The sequence below is a fragment of the Tasmannia lanceolata genome, unplaced genomic scaffold (genome assembly GCF_043159265.1).
Source record: "Tasmannia lanceolata isolate RefF3 unplaced genomic scaffold, GAP_Taslan_0.1 ptg000006l, whole genome shotgun sequence".
NCBI lineage: Eukaryota > Viridiplantae > Streptophyta > Magnoliopsida > Canellales > Winteraceae > Tasmannia > Tasmannia lanceolata.
In genome coordinates, this window is record NW_027518683.1 from 8,719,745 (window position 1) to 8,735,826 (window position 16,082).

Below are 16,082 nucleotides of genomic sequence, written 5' to 3' on the forward strand. Positions count from 1 at the left end.
GAATACCCTCGGGAATTCCCACGTAAGACGGTCTGTTGGATATAAATCCAATGGATTCGACACAGGAAACCCAACCCTGACCTACCCCTGCAAAATAGTGAATACCCTCGGGAATTCCCACGTAAGACGGTCTGTTGGATATAAATCCAATGGATTCGACACTGCGCCACGGGAAACCCAACCCTGACCCTACCCCTACAAAATAGTGAATACCCTCGGAAATTCCCACGTAAGACGGTCTGTTGGATATAAATCCAATGGATTCGACACTGCGCCACGAGAAACCCAACCCTGACCTACCCCTGTAAAATAGTGAATACCCTCGGGAATTCCCACGTAAGACAGTCTGTTAGATATAAATCCAATGGATTCGATACTGCGCCACGGGAAACCCAACCCTGACCTACCCCTGCAAAATAGTGAATACCCTCGAGAATTCCCACGTAAGACGGTCTGTTGGATATAAATCCAATGGATTCAACACTGCGCCACGGGAAACCCAACCATGACCCTACCCCTACAAAATAGTGAATACCCTCGGGAATTCCCACGTAAGACGGTCTGTTGGATATAAATCCAATGGATTCGACTCTGTGCCACGGGAAACCCAACCCTGACCCTACCCCTGCAAAATAGTGAATACCCTCGGGAATTCCCACGTAAGACGGTCTGTTGGATATAAATCCAATAGATTCGACACTGCGCCACGGGAAACCCAACCCTCACCCTACCCCTGCAAAATAGTGAATACCCTCGGGAATTCCCACGTAAGACGGTCTGTTGGATATAAATCCAATGGATTCGACACTGCGCCACGGGAAACCCAACCCTCACCCTACCCCTGCAAAATAGTGAATACCCTCGGGAATTCCCACGTAAGACGGTCTGTTGGATATAAATCCAATGGATTCAACACTGCGCCACGGGAAACCCAACCCTCACCCTACCCTTGCAAAATAGTGAATACCCTCAGAAATTCCCATGGAAACCCAAGCCTGAGCCTACCGCTGCATACCCTTGCATGCATGCATGTAAGACACTCACAGTAGAAAATATCTATCATACTATTCAAATATTTTACAATTTGATTTTATCAGAGGCAATTGAGGAAAGATGGAGGAGACTGTCGACCAAGAATTTCAAAGCCAAGGTGTAGGTGATGATGACATAGTTTTTGAAGGGGACCTAGAATACAACTATGATGAAGAATATGTGGAAGAAGATTATGACGAGGACATGGTGTTGGGTCCGAACGCAAGGTCAGCGATAGTTTTATGGTCACACGTAGTCAAAGGAAAGAAAGCTGGCGAATGACATGGGGGAACCAAAAAGTAGAAATGTAAGCACTGTAAGAAGGTTTACACTGGGACTTATACAAGGGTGCACGCACACCTTGTGAAAGCACCAAGAGGTCAAGGTCAAGGAATAGCATATTGCAGTGCAGTTGCAAAAGACAAACAATTACAAGAGCACATCAGAAGCCAAGTCCAAAGAGCAGAGAATTTACCTGGGAGACTGCCACTGAAGAAATCACGGTTAGACATGCTTGGCAAGTCTTCAAGCTCCGGTGCGACTTCTTCAAGTAAGGTTGGTGAATCACCACTTGGCAAGTCTTTTAGAGCAAAGGATAGAGACAATGTTGATCATAAAGTGGTGCGATTTTTTGCCGCCAATGGGATTCCCTTTAACGTCCTCCGATCTCCATATTTTCAAGAGATGATAATTGCCGCCAATTTTGTGCCTCGATACAAGTTGCCTTCTTATGAGAAAGCAAGAACAACTTTATTGGACCATGAGAAAGAGAATGTAACAAAAGATCTAGGTGTTGTGAGAGAAAAATGGCCTTAACATGGGCTTTCTATTGTCACTGATGGATGGACAAACGTGAAGAACAAAGCCCTGATTAATATACTGGCATCGAATATGTTCGGTTCAATGTTTCTCTATGCGCACGACTTCTCTGCCGTGGAGAAATCAGAGAAAAACATTGCAAAGTTTTTGTTGGATGCCGTTGAAGAAGTAGGGCCTTTTAATGTTGTGCAAGTGCTGACAGATAATGCAGCCAATTGCAAGCTTGCTGGGACAGAGGTTAATAAAGTTTATCCCCAAATATTTTGGTTTCCTTGTGTGGTTCACACATTAAATCTGATATTCAAAGACTTGACCAAGCATAAACACCTAGGTTGGATTGGAGAAACTTACCGTTCCTGCAAGGATGCGGTCAAATATATTACCAATCATTCGCAGGCTCTTGCTATATTTAGAAGCAATTCGAAATTTGAGTTGCTGAAAGTTGCGAAAACTAGATTTGCAACTCATTATACTACACTTAAGAGACTTCTTGATGTAAGGGAGGTGTTGCAGATGACAGTATTAACAGATGCTTGGAAAGATTGGTTGAATGCTTGCACCGACAAGTGATGATAGAGAGGGGCGAGATGACAACTACTTGTGTAGTCTCTGATGAATTTTGGACGAACATAAAATTGGCATTATTAATTACGAAGCCCGTCTATAAAATGATTAAGTTCACTGACCAGGAAGGTTGTCTGATATCAGAAGTGTACGAAGGCATGGACAATATGTTAGGACAAATAAAAGATAACTTGAAAGATGTACCTCACATGTACAATCATATTCATGGTATTGTGGTGGGACGATGGGGGAAGATGAATGTTTGAATGCATGCCTTGGCTCATGTACTCACTCCAAAATATTATGACCCTGCATATCTCAATATTCCAGCACCAGGTGGTGGTAAATGAGTCACCCCAGGTATGTAATTGTTTATCATATTGTGAATTTTCATAATGTAATTGTATTTATCTTCATTTATGTTATCGACTGATCGATTATTCAATTTTATTTTCAGATAAAGACCTTGAAATCATGGATGTTGTATATGAAGCCATTATGGATCTCTCCCCTGATGATGAGATGAGTAGTACGATTAGACGTCAGTTATATGATTTCATAGGAAGGGTTGGAAGGTTTTTCAGTAAATTTGCCAGGGAGGATGCGAAAGATCCCAATGTGTGTGTGACCAAATGGTGGAACTTTCATGGAAGTCATGTACCAGAGTTACAATCAGTGGCCATCAAAATTCTCTCACACCCTATCAGCACATCTTCTGCAGAGAGAGTATGGAGCACGTATAGCTTCATTCACAATGTAAAGCGTAATCGCTTAAATTCACATCGTGCTGATACTCTTGTGTACATCCACTCAAATCTTTGACTCCTATCCAGGTTTAAGTGTGTTTCGTTTTTGCATGCAATAATTGTTTTTTATTATTTATGTCAGATTATTTATTTAATTTCGAATCTATTATTTAGATTTATTTAGATTTAATGCGGCTGCATACAAAGAATGACTAAATAGAAAATGGGACATCAACCCAGAGCTCCCACTTATGGATGACTCCTCTATCAGAATGGAGGATATGTGATGGCAGGATCTCGATGATGATTTTCTTAGACCTTCTACATTTCGTGCGTCATCTCAGTCATTACTTTCAAGTCCTTCACTCACTATTCGTGACTTAGATGACAATGACGAAGATGTAGGATCTGGGACTCCAAGAGTGGTCAGTAGCTCTGAACTTGAAATTGGACGACCATCCAACACTCAAGGTCGTATTACTACTTATTAGTTTCCTGGGGCGTGGAGAACGTACAAGGGGAGATACAAAATCTTTAACACTTGCAATTTTCCAGTGAAGATATTAGTCTTATAAATATTAATTCATTTATTTAAACTTTTTCTTTACAGAAAATGTAGAAGGAAGAGGAGAAGGAAGAGGACGAGATGATCATATTTATTCGAAGGGAAAGAGAAAAGCCTAACTTTATTTCTTTCTATTTGAAAATACTGGAGAAATTCTATAATAATTTTGATATTTCGCTTTTTGGAAACTGAATTTTTTGTTTAATGGTGGAGTCCTGGGCCTCCTGGCTCTTGAATGAAAAACTGTTATAATTTCAGTATTTGGATAATCATGTTTATGTTTAATGGTGTACAATTGAATGCTTAGATTTTGATTTTCAGGTATTTTTTCTTAAATTTTATCTTTTATTAATTTTTTATCGCTCTCCGACGACTCCCCCGGCGAATTTCTGGCGAAAAATCGAATCCCGCTCCCAACCATCCCTGGAACCTTCGAATCCCACTTTCGATTCCCGAATCGAATCCCGATTTCAAATCCCGCCCTGGCAACCTTGATGTATTGTACTTTTGTAATCTTCACATACAGTGACAGCTCTTTGATCATCTTAAGCCCTGATGAATAACATAAATCTCATGGTTTCGTGATTGATACTTTAATTTTCTCTATTTATTAGAATACCGTCCAAGTAGGAGAAATATTAAATGACTGTGTAACCTCCTCCTCGAGGAATATGTTTTAAACGGTTAGGTAAGAAGGGGGGGTCCCAAAGGAATGGGCTGGAATATCTAGCTGCCCATTTCCTTTTGGTTTTTTGCTGCATAAGTAGGAGAGTTCACGAGGGAAGTATTAAGGGCAGTTACGGAAAGTCGTCACATGTGAAGGCAACAAGGGAAGAGAAAGACAAGTCACTCTCTATACATGAGAAGCCTTCTTTCTTTCTTTTTTTATGTTGAGCCCAAAACTGATTTAGTCACATTGAAGCCCTGTTTGTTTTGGAATTTAAGAATTGATTTTCAGTCCAAAATTGACTCTCTCTCTCTCTCTCTCTCTCTCTCTCTCTCTCGGAGTTACGAAAAGTCATCACATGTGAAGGCAACAAGGGAAGAGAAAGACAAGTCACTCTCTATACATGAGAAGCCTTCTTTCTTTCTTTTTTTATGTTGAGCCCAAAATTGATTTAGTCACATTGAAGCCCTGTTTGTTTTGGATTTTAAGAATTGATTTTCAGTCCAAAATTCTCTCTCTCTCTCTCTCTCTCTCTCTCTCTCTCTCTCTCTCTCTCTCTCTCTCTCTCTCTCTCTCTCTCTCTGAGTTACGAAAAGTCATCACATGTGAAGGCGACAAGGGAAGAGAAAGGCAAGTCACTCTCTATACATGAGAAGCCTTCTTTTTTTTTATGTTGAGCCCGAAATTGATTAACTTACATTGAATCCCTGTTTGTTTTGGATTTTAAGAATTGATTTTCGGCTAGAGACACACACACCTTGTAGGTAATGATATTCATAGGATTTTGGTGTATTACATGTACATATACGTAGAAACAGAGACAAACATATATAGATATTTAAATAGAAGCTACTTGAGAGAGACTGTCCAATAATTAATCTTGGACAAAATCAATTCTCAAAATCCAAAATGAACAGGGCTTAAGCCCATGTTTTCTTCGAATTTAGAGTCCAAAACAGATTATTGTAATAAAAATTAGGCAAAATTACATTTACACCCCCCTCTAGTTTCTGACACATCCACTTCTACCCCTATAGTTTAAAACGTGACAACTACACCCTGTAGTTTCAATTTGTGTAAGGTAGGCCCCCCTCAGTTGACGGTTCGTCCACAGATTGAAGGGTTAGGATGATCCGATGGAGCTGATTGAACAAGAAAAGCCAAAATTAGGAAACAAAAAACTCTAATTGAAATAGGATCAAATTTTTTCCTGATTTTTAGCGAGTCGTGCCCTCTCAAACCTCTCTCCTCCCATCCGCGCTGACATTAATTTATGCTCAACTCAACTAAACCTTTGTCCCAAACTAGTTGGAGTCGGCCCTGGCACTAATTTATCATGAAAAAAATATTCTTGGTTCCCACACATGGTTAGAGTAATAATGTGGAGCTGATTTCACCTCCGTGGGACTAAGTGGGTCGCCCAAACTCAGCCCATTCACTTCCTTGAATTCAGGATGTAGGTGAAACAGCCTTATTTTTGTCAGCCAAAGTTTGGTGTATCAATTAAGGACAAGTTGGAAACATTTTTCTTAAAAGTTAATTTGGCCATTACATTATTTTTCAATGCCTAATCATAAGATACTTTTCAATCTATATAGGGATTTATAGGCAAAAATTCCCAAAAGAAAAAGATGTTTTGTTTGATGACCCAAATAGATCATCTGGTGGGCCATGCCTAAATCATCTCCATTGTCAAGTAATCCTAACCCTCCAATGAATGAATATTTCTCTCATTAGGGAGCAATAGCTTTTGGGATTTATAGGCAAAAAATCCCAAAAGAGAAAGTTGTTTTGTTTGATGACCCAAATAGATCATCTGGTGGGCCATGCCTAAATCATCTCCATTGTCAAGTAATCCTAACCCTCCAATGAATGAATATTTCTCTCATTAGGGAGCAATAGCTTTCGGGATTTATAGGCAAAAAATCCCAAAAGAGAAAGTTGTTTTGTTTGATGACCCAAATAGATCATCTGGTGGGCCATGCCTAAATCATCTCCATTGTCAAGTAATCCTAACCCTCCAATGAATGAATATTTCTCTCATTACGGACAAATAGCTTTTCTTTATTCGAAGTTTCGAACCTCGCCCATCCGATTGTGATAATTGTGGCCCCATATGCCTCAAAATGGACGGTTTGGATCATTCAAAACGTTGCCACCTAAACCAATGAACGGGTGTCACTCTTTCCTTTCTTAATGGCTGCTATAAGAGCAGAAATACAAGTCACAAGGAGCCTCTCTACTCTAATCTCACCGCTATAGCTTCTCTTCTATCTCTGGACTTGGGGGACTTTTGAATTGGAATTCCTGGAATTTCTGCTTTCTGCAGATGGCTTGCAGTCTTGCAGATTTGAGATTCCATTTCACTGTAACCAAATTTCCCTATTCCTAAGCTCCAAAATTGTCACAGGGGCTTTTGTAATTATTGTTTTTTTTTCTTTTGCCTTCTTATATACCATGTTTGATTTCAGGCCCCCCATCAAAGAGCAGTTCGTAGTAGTGCATCTGCACTGAAAAATTCTCCTGGTATGTTCTGGTCACTTTTTTAAAGAGCCCTTTTTCGTTTTTTGTCGGTCTCAGACAGTTCAATCATTTAATAAGGAACTTTTTTTTTTGTGATTTTTCGTACTTTGGGTTTGAATTTAACTTCTCAAATAGGAATTGGGTTTTCTTTGATTGAAGGGATAGTTTGATGAATGAGTGCATTTTCATGGGAATATTGATATTAGATAAGTCATTTTTTAAGTGCTGTGACATGGTTCATTTACTTACATTGTTCTTTTTTCATCTGTAGTATTATTGGTAGAAGAAAGTGAAAAGAACTATGTATTGCTGTATATTGATATAACTGACTCTCATGAACGCAAACTAAACGTATGACCATGATGGAAAATCACCACTTATGTCTCGCATTGTGACGAGTGATGATATATTGTTCCTTTCTACATTTAACGAATGCATGCTCTTATGGCCTCTTTTGATACCTCTACAAATTCTTTGCACATAATCTTATGTGCACATGGTTTTGAAGATGGATATGATTTATTGGTTGCAATTTTTTTTATTTTTTGTTTTCTTATCTTGGTTTTTGCTAGGTAAGCTGGCTTGAACCCACAATCTTGTGGTTGCCCCCACAAGGGACCTTCCAAATGAGATATGGATCATTCCATTTGTTTGCAAATATTGGTTATAATGGTTTTATAAATGATGTACTCAATGACTTCGAAAGAGACCTTGGTGTCCAATTTGTAAATAAGATTAACTTAGAAGTTAGAACTAAATTTATTTGTAAATAAGAACCATTTTTGGTGGCATCTAAAGTGGTCCTTAGTCTCTAATTGTATCATCATGGTAGGCAAACAAATATGTTTAGTGTGAACCTAATCCCAGTTTGAGACCATTGGTAGTTAGTCTAAGTCAGTTTATACATATCAAAATGGGAAACTTCTAGAGGTTGCGAATTTCATCACTTCCAAGGAGTAGCTTTCGTACTTATGATCTGCTGTTGCACTTTTGCTGTTGTCATAGATCCAATAACCAAGAACTTTTTTATTGTTTGGTTACCTTTCAAAAAAAAAAAAAAAAACCAAGAACTTTCTTATGCCACCATTATTCTTGGCTCAGACTCTACCTTCTTTGATGAGAAGACCTCTATAATTGTACTCGATGCATCAAAATAAACTCAACTCAACTCAACTCAACTAAACCTTTGTCCCAAACTAGTCGGGGTCGGCTAATGAATCCTTTAGAAAATTTTCATGAAGAAGGTGAAAGGATCTACCAGGCTCAAATTGACTAAGTCTAATCCTGACACTAGTTGGGTTCGTCTACATGGATCATTTTCTTCCATTCTCTCCTATCCAAGGTCATCTTCTCTGTTATGTTCCTAGCCATCAAGTCTTTCCTCACTATTTCTACCCAAGTTGTTTTCGGTCTGCCCCTACCTCTTTTTATTCCATCAACTTGGCACGAATCACTTCTTCTCACTGGAGCATCCAAAGGCCTACGTTGGATATGCCCAAACCATCTTAAGCGGTTCTCTCTCATCTTCTCCTCAATTGGTGCCACCCCCACCTTTTTACGGATGTCTTTATTTTTAATTCCATCTAACCTTATGTGACCGCACATCCATCTAAGCATTCGCATCTCCGCTACACTCATCTTATGCACATGCTACTTCTTGGTGGCCCAACATTATGAGCCGTACAACATAGCTGGCCTCACAGCTGTCTTATAAAACCTTCCCTTCAACTTGGTACGTATTTTACGGTCGCAAAGAACTCTTGAAGCATGCTTCCACTTCAACTAACCTGCTTTTGTTCTGTAGTTAACATCCTCTTCAATCTCCCCTTCCTTATGTAGGATTGAACCAAGATAGCGAAAGATATCCCTCTTAGGTACCTCCTGTCCAGTCATATTTACTACATCCTCGCCCCGCCTCCTTACATTACGAAAAGTTGCACTCCATATACTTTGTCTTAGTCCCACTCAGTCTAAAACATTTAGATTCCAAAGTAGTTCTCCATAACTCTAACTTAGCATTAGCTCCTGCTTTGATTTCGTCAATCAATACTATGTCATCTGCAAATAACATACACCACGGCATCTCATCCTGGATACCCTCTGTAAGTTCATCCATAACTAGCATAAAAAGATAAGGGCTTAATATTCAAGATGAGGCTAGACCGTTTGATTGTGGAAGGGGACTCCCTTAAAATGATCAAGTGGTCGGATCACAAAATTCCTTCTCGTTAAATATGCTTTCCATATAGGCAGCTAGGAAGTGGGGGTGACAAAATTTCAAGCTGATCAACTTGGCTTAGATATAAGTTGAGGATAGTACTTAGCTGTTATTAACAAATTTATAGCAAGGGAATCGTTTGACGTATCGGTCACTTATTTAGGCCCTGTTCGTTTAAGATTTTGCCAGCCGATCGTGAGTCCAAAACCAATTATTGGACTCAAAATAAAACGTAAAATTGGGTCCAATAATTATTTTTGGACTCACAAACGGACGGCATAATCTTAAACGAACAGGGCCTTAGACTGGCAACAAGCATTGGGGTTGGTTCAGGAATTTTTTGATAACTTTAGCGCTAGTGTCTCCGGAATCAAGGTATCAAGTGTTGTAGGCAAGAATGTCACCTTAGAATCTTTATAGACTTGATCTTCTTTGTTGCCGTTCACATTCCTCATTGGGTTAAAGGAGTCAAACGGATTAGTCTTAGTTGAATCTTTCTATCTTCCCAGATTGCAAAGACCAAGATAAGTAAAATCAATTTGTTATGGTACATCACAAGGTCATGTGGGAGATGCCCTGGGCATGCTTAGTGGCTGGATATCAGATTATTAGCAGTGGGACTGGAGATTTATGTTATTTCTGATGGTTCCCTGGACACATTATCATTCCATGCCCCTTCTCTAGACAGATTTTGGATCTTTTCTTCTATATGGAGCATCCTTCAATCATTTAGATCTGGAATAACTGGTGCTTGCCCAGGATAAACATGTAATTGGCTTGCAGGATAAAATTGTAAATTGAAACTTTTCATAGAATTAAATATATATTTTATTTTAGAAATGATGAAGCTTTTAGTTAGAAGTTTTTTATATTAAGATTTACATGTTAAAACATAACTTGTCCTTTACTGTTTGGTCTGTTTCCTGCCCACCTTCAGACATGAACTCATAGCCCATATGCATTGCAGTTATTTGGCCTATTCAATGAGAAGGATATATCTGTTATTCTTCTTAAATGTCTTGCTCACTGGCATTCCACTTTGGATGGTGGTTTCACTCATATTGATAGGTACAGTGGTGTTTTTTCTGTGCAGGGACAGGCATATACTATCTCAAATGGGGAAGCCTTATCCATCAAAGGAACAAGTTTCAGAAATGTTTGTATACCAAGAAAATGACTAAAATTGTACAGGCTGTGGCACTACCAGAATCCCCACTCTTGCTGGACAGCGTGGAACAAAGAAAGCAGATATGTGAAAGCTATGGCTTTTCCCAAATTGGAGAACCACTTCCAGAAAACGTTACAATGAAAGATGTCATTGATACTCTCCCTAAAAAGGTTCGATATAATTATTTATTTATAAAAAGACTGTGACTTAACCACCATTTACTGTAATATTTATCGGTATCTAAAACATAGAAAATTTTCTGTTAGGTATTCGAAATTGATGACATGAAAGCTTGGAGGTCAGTTTTGATATCAGTCACTTCCTATGCATTGGGGATATTATTGATTTCAAAAGCTCCATGGTATTTACTCCCACTGGCTTGGGCATGGACTGGCCCTGCAGTGGCAGGGGTTAGTTTTGTACTATTTTCTCGTTTTTGTGCTCTTGCATTTTCAGACCTGTTTTGGTTTCCTTTCCTGATTTTTCTTTGGGTAAAAATTTCTGCTATCGCTTATATCCCTTGTTCTGCTGGTTTTGTTTATATAATTTTTTTTTCCTGTCAGTTTTTTGTGATAGGCCATGATTGCGCTCACAAATCATTTTCGAGGAACAAATTAGTGGAAGACATTATTGGAACTCTGGCCTTTCTGCCCCTGATATACCCTTACGAACCGTGGCGCTTTAAACATGATAGGCATCATGCCAAGACAAACATGTCTGTACTTTCTTCTCTCACCAAACTTCTTACTATTGATGATCATGGAAGCATCGCACTATAGTCTATATTCTCATAAAGCTCTCCATTAATTAGTAGATAGTTCCATGAACTAATTTGATATTGTAATCTTCTGAGGTTGGCCTTCTATAGGAACTTTGATTATTATTAATGAAAATTTATGAAATTCAAGATACCCATACCATAAGGTTACCTTGAATTCACAAATACATGAGTAAATGCAGCTTGTGAAACAAATGTCTTTATTAACTGTGCTTGTAAAAATCGATTTTGACAGTTTTTTTATGATCCAATAATTTCCACCTTGGAGGGCCCAACCTGTTACAAGTCCGGAGCATAAATGTCTATGGTAGTTTTGAACCCGGTGGATATAAATTAACTAGAGGGGAACCTGTATTTGGGGAGAGGAGACTATCATAGTGGAAATAAGCTGTTAGTGTAGCAATGCTTGCCTTTGGCTAGGGGTTCTTGGGTTGAGATTAATCAACTCTTAGGTTCGGGCCTAGGACCCAAGGTTGACTTTGATCCTAATGGAGTGATCTTTGACACCAGAGGAGGTTCGAAATCAGGTTATGGGGTTGAAAGGTGTTAGGCACCAACCCAGCCCCAAAAAAGTCAAATCTCTAATAATGCCAATAAGCTTCTTCAGTGATCTTTATACACATCTGAGTGATTGAAAGAAGATGCTAAAGCTATTCTAAGCTAACATGTTGTTAATGAGATTTAAACTTGCAAATGAAGATGCGATATACAACACAATTAAGCTCACATCATCCATGAACAAAAGTTTAATGAAGATGGTTTGAAATAAGGTGAATGAATGATTAAAGCACTAGATTAACACGGAACACTGAAGTGCTAATATGATGGACATGTATACTAAGATGCAATCAGACTATTTATAGAAACGCATAGGAAAAGTATGAAAATAAAGGATGGAATGCAAAACTGGCCAGAACTGCAAACTCTCAAGTCACTTGGCAGCCTTCCATGTCGCTCAATGGGTCAATCTGTCGTTCGACAGGTCAACCCATCAATCGACTGGCAATTGGCTCCTGGGACACAATCAGTCCCTTAGATGTGATATGTCATATGATCAGGATTTTGAGAGTAGTAGGGACCTTTGATTGAAAATTATGGGAAGAGTTTCATATCAATTTAAAATACTACTTGAAACTAAAATAGTATGAGAAAACTTAAATAGGAATTGAATAAAAATTTGAAACTTTATATCTAAACTAGTTACATGAAACAACTAGATTTCGTAAAATAACTACTTTAGACTAACTAATCTTCCTCAGTCTGTGTCCTATCCAGTGTTTAAAAACGCGAATGGGACGTGGAACACGGCCAAGAAAAATCCTTGTCTACTTGGCGCGGATACGGCCAAGAACGTGGTTGACGCGGTCGTAACTCGGGAGAGTCAAAGGAGTTTTTATTGATTCTGTAGGGCAAAATGGGGAACGCAGCCAAGGAAAAGGGAGTCTGACTCGGGTGAGTCAACGCGGACACGAGGGAGTTTTAAAACTATGGTCCTATCATGCATGATCTACAACATGGAATGGCTAATCTATAATGGGAGAGTATAAATAATGAAGAAATTAACCATAATCTAGAGCATGCAATGAAACTTGGAACTAAAAGACTTCAAAAGAAGGAAATAGAAAACTAAAACTTGAAAATACTAAACTTGAAAATTACGGGAAGGTTTCAATTTCCCTGAGTGTGAGGTTATAGGTTAGGGGGTGCTAGATCAGGAAAATCCAAACGATGCTCTAATACCAGCTACTAGAGCTAGAAATCATAATAGAATGACAAACACTATCTGTTTGAAGAATTACCATAACTTCAAAAGATTGAGTTGCCGAGCCAGAGGGTGGACCCGCTTTGAGTGCTGAAGTGGGTAGGCTATCTTCGATGGTTGCTGATGATCCATCAAATAGTAATATTTTTTTCTAAGACAATCTATTCATTGTTTCCCAACCTTCCATTCTCTACTGGCCCGACTAAGAATGAAGGATCTAGGTTTGTCATTTGCAAAGTTGCAATTGATATATTTTTGGAATACAATAAAATGAATAAAGCTATCATGCAAGTAGGGCAATTTGTTCCCCTACTATTTATCCCTATTTTTTCCTGTATCAAGTCATATTTTAAAGCAATAAGGAATCTGGCAATCCAATTTTGGGTTTTGTAGGGATTCTGATTCTATACATAATGAGTATTTGGATTCAGTTATTTTCCAAAAAGAAAGAGGAAAGTTGCTATCCTGACATGCTAACCATGTTGACATGCTCTGAGCCTTACTGGACCAGCCGTTTTAGTGTGTCAACATGGTCGGCGCATTGGGCTAGCATCCTCAACAAAATGTTTGCACTCGAAACACAAAATATGAAGTAAATCTGTTTATCTATTTGAGGTTCTCTTTTGCTAGGCTGGGTTTCTTCTGGGTTATTGTATTTATATAATTTCCACCCATCTTTGCCAGTTTGCCTAGACAACTTTCTTTGTTTTTCTTTCAGGTTGTCCCAAGATACTGGTTGGCACCCTGTTCGGAGAGAAGAGATTGAATCATCCGTTGCTTTACGCAAGGGAATTATATTAGGATATGGCATGTTTCGACCTTGGATGTCTATAGCTCACTGGTATGATATGTATGAACTTCAGAAGGCAAAGAAGAACAATGTTTATGATGTTTGTTGGCAACCTAATGTGCATATTCTTCATAGTAATTTTAGCATTTTTGAATTTCAAGTATTTTCATTTGATATTAGTATCTCTCAACATCATTAACCATCCTGGTAGGTTGGTGTGGCATTTCGATTTGAAAAAGTTCAGACCAAATGAAATTAAAAGGGTGAAGATAAGCTTGGCATGTGTCTTTGCATTCATTACAATTGGATGGCCATTGATTATCTGCCAGACGGGGGTCATGGGATGGATAAAGTTCTGGCTGATGCCATGGATTGGGTATCACTTTTGGGTATTACTTATTTTATTCTTATTTATCGTTTAAATGTATTATTTGTAACTCATGTGAATACTATGTTCATTGTTCAATATGGAACTTTTCTTGGCTTTCTCTGGGTGGTTTTGATGTGAGCTAGAAATTTTACTCCTGATTGGTAGCATGTTATCATTCAAATTTTAAGTTTCAGTTTATCCCTAATCTCAGTTAACCCATATTTTTCCAGATGAGTACTATCACAATGGTCCATCATACAGCTCCTCATATACCTTTCAAATCATCAAAAGAGTGGAATGCAGCTCAGTCCCAGCTTGGTGGGACAGTTCATTGCAACTATCCTCGGTGGTAATCAATTTATCCTACTTTGATGCTATTGTCTCTTTGGCTGTTAAAATGGGTGAGAATGTATTCTTAGTTCTTACCAGTTGCACTCATACACTTACCCCATCTGACTATTGGGCAGGATCGAGATTCTCGGTCATGATATCAATGTGCACATCCCACACCATATTTCTCCGAGGATACCGAGCTACAACCTCCGGGCAGCACACCAATCACTCCAAGAGAATTGGGGCAAGGTAAATTTGATTTTCCTTAGAAACTGATTTTGTGTACAACGAATCTGATTCACTTACATTTTCCTATTTTTGGGGCCATCAACAGTATCTCAATGAAGCAACATGGAGTTGGCGTTTAATGAAGACAATAATGACAACATGCCATGTTTACAACAAGGAACGTAATTACGTGGCCTTCGATGACATTTACCCAGAAGATTCCCAGTCAATTACATTCCTTAGGAAAGTGATGCCTGATTATGCATGACTTTGTAGCTTACTTTCCTGGTCCCATTTGATTCTTTCGGTTTTTCACCGAAATTCTGGTATTCTCTTATTTTATTGTATATCTTGTTTGCTTTTTTGTCTACTAGTATGAGGGAAGCTACAGGAGAGTTTCATGTACGTCCATTACTTGCCTTTGCTTACTTGCCTCTGCTATATAATATATGGAATCCAGTATGATTTTGTGTGGCTATATTTTTCCCCCCTTTTCCATTTTCCAAGTAAAGAAACATTATTTAGTTAAAATACTCTGGCACCTATAATATGTATCTGTATGTGTTTCTGCTTATAAGATAAGAATTTCACGGCTTAAGTCCTAAATTAATTGACCTACCATTAAAAATTCAGCGTACCTAGGGACTTACTGTTACATAAGTAACTATTAAAATATTTTTTATGATAGAGTTAGAAGGACAGTGGAAAAATTCAATGTACCCAGGCAAGTATCCAAAGCGTTCATTTGATGGGCCCTTACATAGATAGGGTGTGCCTAAAAAATCAGCTCTATTGGATCATCCTAACCCTTCAATCTGTGGATGAACTACCTTACACAAATTGAAACCATATGGGGGTGTAGTTGTCATGTTTTAAACTATAGGGGTAGAAGTGGATGTATCAGAAACTAGAGGGGGTGTAAATGTAATTTTCCCTAAAAATTAAGCACAATTTTGAGTCCAATAATCAGCTTAGCACTTAAAATTTATTCTCAAAATCCAAAACAAAACATGGCCTAAATGTAAGTTTAGTCCAATAATCAGTATTGGAATCCAACGCAATTCTCAGAATCCAAAACGAACAGGCCCTAGGGCTTATGAGAAGCTAGAGAGAGAGAGAGAGAGAGAGAGAGAGAGGGGGGGTGGGGTATTGGTCCTTCATCAATCCCACTTGTTGATTGGTGGGGCCCTAGACACATTGCAGAAAAGTCACCCCTTATTGGGCCACATGGCACAAAATTACCCCTCCCTCATTGGGCCACATGGCACAAAATCCCGTTGGTTCCACTCTTGGTCACAGAACACAGGGAGAAAGTTGAAAGAGTGCTGCTATGGAGACTGTCTGCCTAACCGTGAGTGGAACCGAACAAATCCCTACAAGCCACATTTCATACGGAGGGATAGTTTTGACATTTTGAGGAAAAAGCAAAAAAAAAAGGGAGGAAAGCTGTGAGAACAGCCACATAGGTTGACTGTCTGACAGATTTTGTCTTATTTATTTAATGCATCAAGGGGGCAGT

The 16,082-nt window shown here is 38.8% G+C and overlaps 2 protein-coding genes across 3 annotated transcripts; both read left to right on the forward strand.

Annotated features, from left to right (window-relative positions):
* Nucleotides 1–1,113: 1,113 nt before the first annotated feature.
* Nucleotides 1,114–2,421, forward strand: LOC143878707 (uncharacterized). Its single transcript, XM_077380956.1, has 3 exons — nucleotides 1,114–1,259; nucleotides 1,380–1,806; nucleotides 1,891–2,421. The coding sequence occupies exons 1-3, from the start codon at nucleotides 1,114–1,116 to the stop codon at nucleotides 2,419–2,421; spliced, it is 1,104 nt and encodes a 367-aa protein (XP_077237071.1).
* A 4,172-nt stretch (nucleotides 2,422–6,593) lies between these two features.
* LOC143879550 (omega-6 fatty acid desaturase, chloroplastic-like) lies at nucleotides 6,594–15,041 on the forward strand. Of its 2 annotated transcripts, XM_077381990.1 has the most exons (10): nucleotides 6,598–6,761; nucleotides 6,865–6,919; nucleotides 10,228–10,472; nucleotides 10,569–10,712; nucleotides 10,866–11,017; nucleotides 13,561–13,683; nucleotides 13,844–14,021; nucleotides 14,233–14,351; nucleotides 14,470–14,584; nucleotides 14,670–15,041. In XM_077381990.1, exons 1-10 carry the CDS (start codon nucleotides 6,723–6,725, stop codon nucleotides 14,829–14,831), a joined length of 1,332 nt encoding a protein of 443 aa, XP_077238105.1. In that variant the 5' UTR covers nucleotides 6,598–6,722; the 3' UTR covers nucleotides 14,832–15,041. The 2 variants fall into 2 exon arrangements, with proteins under 2 accessions (XP_077238106.1, XP_077238105.1); XM_077381991.1 differs by lacking the exon at nucleotides 10,569–10,712 and having other exon boundaries at nucleotides 6,594–6,761.
* The last annotated feature ends 1,041 nt before the right edge of the window (nucleotides 15,042–16,082 follow it).